Genomic DNA, 8,364 nt, shown 5'->3' on the forward strand with positions numbered 1-8,364 from the left:
ACACACACACACACACACACACACACACACACACACACACACACACACACACACACCCACAAACACACACACTCCACGTCTCTTTTTGTCCTTTACATACAGCTGCTTTAACCACTGTCCACCCAATTTGTCAAGGCAGCCTTAAAACCGAACACACACACACTTTTCGCTCTACAACAGGCCATTATTTCGCTCCCTCCACTCAAATTAGAGTGGCACACACATCCAGGAAATAAGCTTCTGCCACTGGTTTAAAATGGCAGCAAGATTTTTAGCTGTATTTCCATTACAAATGTGTGCAAAACGTTGCCGATGTTCCACTGATGTCAACGAAACACAGTTTTGCAATTACAGTGTTTCTGTTAAAACAGAAACTCAATTAAAATCACGAGTGAATAAGTTTGTTTAGGCGCGAGTGATTTAAAAACGCCATCATCCTCCGACCACTTCCTGTCGTTTCCCTCTCCGTCTATTCCGCCTGTTGTTGTTGATCACGTGATTCATGTAATGTGAAAAAAGTGTTTCCATTTGGGGTTTTGTAAAATACACAAAGTTCAATACAACTGGGGGGAAAAAATTGCCTCATCGCAGAACAAAACTCTCTCAAAAATCGAGGTCACAGTCAACTTTATTATAAATTCATCATATGTACTAGTCATGTTTGTAGTTTCACCTTGTGAGAAACTACAAAGTTAAAAACATCATATCTTAAGTGAAAGCAAATAGTAACTTAAAAAGTTCTGACTATTCTTCTTTATTATTGTGATGCTGTTAAGTTTGTAGTTTCACCAGGGACGACGAGAAATGTAATTTTGATTCCTTGTTCTTCTAGAACACACATACGATGAACTGACAGTAAAGTTGACTTTGGAAATGCACCAATAAAAGAAAAAAGTTTATGCGCTAGAATGAGATGGTTTTTCAGATGCATAGAAACACTGAAGCAAATTTATTTGAGTAATTCCAATTTGCGCAATCAGTGATTTGAGAGCAACGCTTTCTTTTTTTTCTTCATTTCTCATGCAACACACAAAATTCTCTTCTTCTCCTTCTCTTCTGCTTCTGGTCTTGAGTGAGTGTGTAGCTGAGACTGCAGGTCAAAAAGCCAATCTGCTGGGCTGCTGCGACGCACAAGCAGGTCGCAGATGTGCTTGTGAAGAACACACACTACCAGGGGGCCTCGGAGAAAGCCCTGAAGGCAGCGGGGTTTGTAAGGAATGTTTGAGGAGAAAGGTGGAGTGTGTAATGGAATGTAATTATGGGGGTCCAGCAGACAGCCAGCGCACACATGCTGTCAAAAAGATGATCAAAGTTTTCAGCAGAGGGCAAACATAAACAACGCCGGAGAATCGATGTAACGCTTGAGTCGCAGTCGCGCCGAGATGCGACGCCACATGCCTTCTTTTATCAGCGCGGCAGTGGCAGGTCGCCAACTTTATGCTGCAGGAACAAAAAAGAAAACAAGCAAAAAACAAAAACCCAGGCCCGCTGAGCTCGGTGGGTAGTTTTTCAATCACACACAGCAGCAAGCAGAGCAAACACACACACACGCACACACACACACACATGCACACACACACACAACCCCCCTACGCACGCTGTGCTCCACCCCTGGCTGAAGAGATGAGGGTGTGGGTGATGGATGGAGGGACGGTAAATGAGAAAAGAGGAGAGGAGTTGAGAAAACAATGATGAGCTCCGACTGCATGGGTACACAAGCTGACATTCTTCTTTTAATGGGAACTTCGGTGAAAGCTGTCACCTTTGTGTTCCTGCAGGCCGCGCAGATTCCTGCATTGAACCAAAACCCAAAGTGAAAATGGTTTGGTCTAACGAGCTAATGTAAGTTATTCACTTGAAACCACTTAGGTTTGATCTGCCGCATTTTAAAAGAGGCAACTGGTCCAAACTGAGATCAGACGGGATGTGATCTTTGTAAAGATTTAAAGAAGTCTTAAAACACTTTGCTGTGTTTTATTCAAGAACATAGTAACAGCATCAAACTTTTCTGCCTAGATGATTGGTTATTATTTATTGAAATAAGAAACAGTGACGATGTGACACATTGTCTGAAAGAGAGTCATCTTTTAGTGTCTTATGTTAGTGTTTGGTAAACCTAGCTTTACTAAAAGAGTTACTTTGTGGATCCGATGTATATCCTCATCACAAAATTATTGTGCGCAATATTCATATAGCAAAGGATTGTTTGGAGTGCAACAGTTGTTGGCTAATATGTTCAAAGTGTTCTGAACTTGCATTTTACATTTGAATGTAATCTTTAGCTTGTTGGACACAGTCTTGCAGATGAACAAATAGCATCGTCCAAAAATGATAATGATCGTAAAGTGCACAGATGAAAATAAGCATATATGGCAATGGTTAATGCAATATTATCGTCATCAATGGTTTTGTCATCGCAATATGTACCACCAATATTATAGGCATCATAGTTTTTACCAATATTAACAATACTGTTGCAATATATATCAATACTGTTTTCACGTTTATCAATATTATCGTCATCGCAATATTTTCTAGTATCGTGCAGCCCTAGTGCATTCCCTACAAAACATAGACCAAGAAAAGCTGCAAACATTTCTAAAACCACCATGTTCCATAACAGGTTGCAAGAGTAAAATTATAAAACTGAACAGTTTTGATGTTCAGACTTCCTGTTCTCTGCTCAAACTCTCATTCTCTCCTGCAGGATGAATGAACCTCTGGCATGTAGCTTCTTAGACCTCCATGCTTACTTTGACTGACTTTGGGTTACCTCATTAATCCATATTCATAAAAATACCTAGCTACCAAAAAATAAATAAAGTAATGTGCAGTTGTAAAGTATTTGGCTGTGAAGTGGAAGTAATTTGGGGTGAATTAGTGACAACAAATGGCCGTACGAACTGGTGAGCCTGAGCCTTTATTCTGAGATGCTCTGCATGCAATATGTCAAATGCAAAGTACTACATGAGTACAGGTTTAATTGGATATCATATTTTACTTTCTCTCCATATTCATAGTAATTTTTGCCAGACTGATACCTTACTGGTGAAGAAAAAAAAACAACTCATAAAGCAAGTTAAAGTTCTCAGTTAACCACTGGAGCAGTCCATGCTACTGCTGTGAAACTTTACAAGATGCTAACATTTCCACTGCCCTGGCTTTAAAACCAAATGACTTAATGGAACAACTCCACACTCCTCTTATCGTGTTAAAAAAAAAGTTCAGTGATTAATATCTGAAAACATCTTTTCAGACCAGCTGATGTGATGAAATCTGCTACATTCTGCACATACTTGCAGCTGCTTCAAAGTAAAAGCCTTCCAGGTGTCTAACTGAAAGAATGGATGAGTCACTTCGATGCATGTTGTAATAATCTTTAATTCATCCAAATTCATCTGTCCAAAAATATGATAAAACTTTACACACATCCTTTAAAAAAATGTAATTTTCTTTTTAGATTTGCAACATCAGCAATCATCCACAACTTCGTATCTTTCTTCATTAATCACATTTTTGCTGAAATCACACCAAACGAGGCTTAACGAATAAATGCTCTTATGAGCCAGTGCACATTTTCTATCTGACGTTTGGAGCTCTAACCCCTGACACACATACACACACACACGCACATATGTCACTCTAACATGTACCCAGGCATCCAGATGTGAGCACACACACACACACACACACACACACACACACACTGCACAAAACTGCACGAAATCCCCGGGCAGATTAGTTGTTGTTCTTATGTAAAATGGATCAAGCGAACAGGCGGCAGCCGGCTTGTGCACCAAGACAATTGCCACAAAAACGATCTGTTTCAAAGTCACCAATCGACAGTTGCTTACTTTTTCAGTAGATGATGATGATGATGATGATGATGATGAGGGGAAAAAAAAGCTGATGTCTAACCTGACGTGAGAGCATTTTTTGTGGGCGTAACTCTAGCACCTTTTACAATGGATCTGAAAACGAAACGTAATAACTCCCGGCGCATGTGTGGACACGCTTAGATTGTGTTCGACAACACGTTGTATAAGCGGCAGTGTGCTATCGGATTATGAACAGTAGCGGAGACGCAGCGACAATGACGTTGCTGCGCTGAAAAATTGCTGAATAATCAAGCGGGTGAACGTGGAGTCTGTTCAACAAATCAGTCAATAAATTAAATGTTATTTGTGTAGCACATTTCAGCAGCAAGGCATTTCAAACATAAACACAGAGGCAGGCATGCAATATAGACTCAACAATCAAAAAATAACTTAAAGCAAAGGCCAACAATAAAATCAAAAATGAATAAGGTTCAAAAGCAAACCCAAACAACGGGGAATTTAAGCCAAAATTAAAAGAAACCAAGGGTCACAGCTGTTACACAGTTCTCGAAAAGTGTGCCACAGATATGGGGCACAGAAAAGCAAAACCCCACCCCCCCGCGTGGGGCTCGGGAGAGAGAGAACAAAAACAAAAACAAAACAACAGAGGGCTAGAAAAGGGGGACAAAACAACAAGAGATCTAAAATATAGTGGGGCGAAAAAACGCACAGAGGTATAAAACAAAAAAAAGAATTTAAAAGCCAATCCCCGAACCAAAAGGAACCAAGGAAAGAACTTAAAACTGGTGTTATGTGCTCTATGTTCCTGGTTTTAGTGAGAACGCCAGCAGCAACAAGTGGATATAGCAGCCGAACTAGAACAATGTTGTCTCCCCTTTCTGCCGACAGATTGAGCATGCTAACGGTTTAGCCAATCAACCAGAAACCAGAGCTGACGAGTTTACCCTGGATATGTGCTGATTTGTAAACTGCCCGGTCAAATGATGAAAAATCTGACCTACACGTATCAAAATGAAGAATTTTCACTAATTTTCTTCTACAAATCCACAATGAAGAAAAGAGAATGGATCTCCAACTTACTTTATTTTGTTAATTTGTTGTTACATGTAATATAATTAAGTTTATCCAAGTAAATGAATTAAATTTATCAAGTTGTCATGCTAAACGTAAAAAAAAAAAAATGAAGCTTGTCAAATTAATTCAATTACATGTCACAAATTAACACATTTTTTTTTAAGTTGGAGCTCCATTCTCTTTTTTTTCAGTGCGTCAACCATCCACATGTACTCTAAAACACTCAATTTATTTCTGAACTGCTCAATTTATATACTTAATTAAACGACAATCTGGCACATATTTGATTCATAAATTGTGAAAGCCTTATAATTAATTCATTTTCGGCTTCCTCTTCTTATCTTTTATTTGTTTTACGCCCTGAAGGGGGGAAGAGGGAACTGAAATTAGTGAAAAGTGCAACTAATCAGTCTCTATTTATAAGCACTTCCTGCTTTTATAGAAGTTAATTGGAGGGCTGGTTTTGGCAAGTCATCCACATAGAAGAGGAAATCTCCACAAGACATTTCTGCTCAAGCCATACCAATATTCAGCACATATTAAATGACAATCACTACACGGGTCAAAATGAAGCTTCATTTAGTCAACCAACAATAACTGTTTGTTTGTTTTTTGTGGATGTGCACATTTTTGTTTCAGCATGGGGGCTGACAAGAAGCTAAGTGAAACAAAATGTTCTAACGGAACCCATTCTGAGAAAAATGATTTCAGGAACTGGGAACTGGTTTACACCTGTAAAAAACTATTCCAGCCTCAGCATCGCAGTTTAATCTCTGCTGGATGCAGGCAGAGATAACATCTCGCCATTCTCCTCCATCTTCCAGCGACAGAGTGACTCCTCCCTCCACTGAACACAAGCCACACACGGATTCACCGAGTTGCACAGGGAAAACCTCACTGAGCAGTAGCTCCTGTTTTAGGAGTTATCCAGCAAATAAAACAGTTGGATATAAGAAAACAAAAATCTGCTGAAATTCTAATTTTTCTGGACCATATGGGGTCTGACATTTTATCCAGAGTGGTTCCAAATCAACCCTATTTGCAGGGCCGGATTTAGAGGGATGTGGGCCTCTGGGCCCTATGCCCGATCCATATATAGGGTTTCCCCAAGTGCATTATAAGCCTGGCGGGGGAACCAGGCTTTACTTGTGCCCCCACCAGGCAAAGCTTTGCTTACTTAATTTATTTCATTTTATGTTTGGATGTTTTAAAACTTTATAGTTGGTGTTCCGATATTAATCTTCTAATCTTTCAATGACATATAATTATCAAGAGATATTTTCAAATCTCCTGTTTTTTTTTAACTCAAAACCACAGCAGGTTGCTGGATGAATGATTGCCCGAGCGCCCCAACCACCAGGCTTAGCAAGTTTTCTGGGGTTAACCTTCCATATGTAGTCCTATACTTCAGTGGATATAAACTGATGCATGGTAGATTGAATACATATTGTTCTGAACAAAAAAAGTACTATAACTTTTCTCCAAAAAAAAAAAAAAAATCTTTTGGCCGCTCCCAGAAATGATGCCCTGGGCTTCTTCCCCAGTGCAATCTTTATAAAGTTGTGTCCATTGAGTACATATCTAGAATGCTTGTGAGTCCCAATTACGTCAGGTACAGACGTTAGGGGCGTTTAGAGTCCATCAAAACAGGCCGAAAAAATTACAGATATGAAAAGTATGAAGGCATGAAACTTGAAGCGTCATATACTGCCAAATATCAGAACCAGGCGTTAACATTGCACACACTAAAACTCAAATTGCACAAAATTCCAATTTTTACCCAAAAGTAGTCCTGAATTGACCCTTCAGAGGCCATCAACATTTTGACCCCCCCCATCCCCCCGTTATGTGACTTGTGCCCATCAGTCTACCAGTTTCAGACCCATTTTATCGTAGCTAGGAATCTATATCACAGATTGCACATTAGATAGGGATGTAAAGTTATCAAAATAACACAATCCTAATCTATCCCTATTCAAAATTATTCAGAGTAAAATTAGTCCAAACTCTTTATCTCGACTGTAATGTAAAATGTGACGTATTGTTGCCCCAAAAATAAATCTTTAAGCAACTCAGTACTGGGAAAATGACCTGACAAAACACTGAGTCAAATCACACAGCCACTTATTTCCATCATTTAACTCTAAATTCCGACCGAGTGTCTATATGGCCCTCCATGCTTCCGGCAGGTGTCGTCCCCCTCTCCCCACCAAGTAGAGGTCATTTGTTAACCGGACTTACCTCAGCGTTCCCGAGCCGCAGACGGGCCGATAGCAGCGCAGCCAGCAGCAGCGGTAGCAGGACCCAGGACTTCATGTTTCCGCCCAGGCTGAGGAGCCGCAGGGGTCCGGCTGGGCATTTAGCACACAGCCCCGGGGGTCCAATCCCGCAGCCGCACCGAGCCTCGTCCCAGGAGTGTCGCGTGCACTGTGTGGCCGCTTTTGTGCAAAAGCACGCGCTGTTATAATATCCTCGTCCAAATGTTGTTTTTTTTTTTTTCGCTCACTGTGACTCACGCGCAGGAGAGACGTCTGGATCGACTCTGTCCATGCCGTCGGTCTTTATCAAAACTCACTCAGAGGGTTTCCGGCTGTGGGACCAGTGCGCAGGTGTGGTGACTACCTACCGCACGGTCCTCCTGCCTGCCCACACCGTTCCCACAATGTCCAAGTTCAGTTCAACTGAGGCTGCTTCCACAAGCCAGTCCGAGTGCGGCTCTGAAAGCGTTCGTCAACATGTGGCAAAGTGTTCACTGCGTCCGCTCTCCATGCAAAATTCCACACAGAAAAATAATTAGATTTCAACAAGCACCCGCTTCTTAATTTCATTTTTTATTTTTTTTTATTTTTTTTTTAGCGTGAGAATAATGCAGGTTTCTGCTCACGCGCGTAATCTCTCATCCCTCAAGGTCTGCGCGTAAAAATATTATTTTTAAAAGGCTGGTTCACCTTGGGAACCAGCTTTGCCAGCTTCGTGCGTAATTTTTGTAACGCAACTCTCAAATCTATCTAACCGCATATAACATTCTGCGTCCAAACGGAGAGTTTTTCTCTCTGCATGTTCGTTCTCACGCGTGCTGTTGCGTGCTCGTGCCTCTCGTGGTATGCAGGATCAGGTTGGTCTCGCCCCGCGCGCCTCTCCTCTCTGGTTGCGTCCCGAGCGGTGAGCGCCTTTCAACGGGAGCTTGGCCTCTCTCCTCAACTTTTATCCATCAAGTCAGACAAGGGGGAAACTAAATTCATACCGGAAGTATGCTGATTTCCCTTTCAAAATAAAACGGCGTGGGTAACCTGTCTGTTATTTAACCGTCTTATTATACCCGTTAGCGCTGACAGGAGTTGTGTCATTTATTATTTTTATTTACTTATTGGAGGTAGGATTCAATAAGTTCTGTATTCTCCCTAATTCTTTTCGTACTGGACACGGAAGTTTTTTTTTTTTTTTTTTTTTT

General features: G+C 40.9%; 1 protein-coding gene across 2 annotated transcripts in view; it reads right to left on the reverse strand.

The window, feature by feature from the left end:
- The window catches only part of pdgfba (platelet-derived growth factor beta polypeptide a), a 22,297-nt gene extending 14,201 nt beyond the window's left edge, over window positions 1–8,096 (reverse strand). For both annotated transcript variants that reach the window (XM_007576264.2, XM_007576263.2), the window contains exon 1: window positions 7,155–8,096. In XM_007576264.2, coding sequence (XP_007576326.1) covers window positions 7,155–7,229 — 75 coding nt within the window. In that variant the 5' untranslated portion in view covers window positions 7,230–8,096. The remainder of the gene's footprint in view (window positions 1–7,154) is intronic.
- Between the last annotated feature and the right edge of the window lie 268 nt (window positions 8,097–8,364).

Source organism: Poecilia formosa, unplaced genomic scaffold (genome assembly GCF_000485575.1).
Source record: "Poecilia formosa unplaced genomic scaffold, Poecilia_formosa-5.1.2 Scaffold403, whole genome shotgun sequence".
Lineage (NCBI taxonomy): Eukaryota > Metazoa > Chordata > Actinopteri > Cyprinodontiformes > Poeciliidae > Poecilia > Poecilia formosa.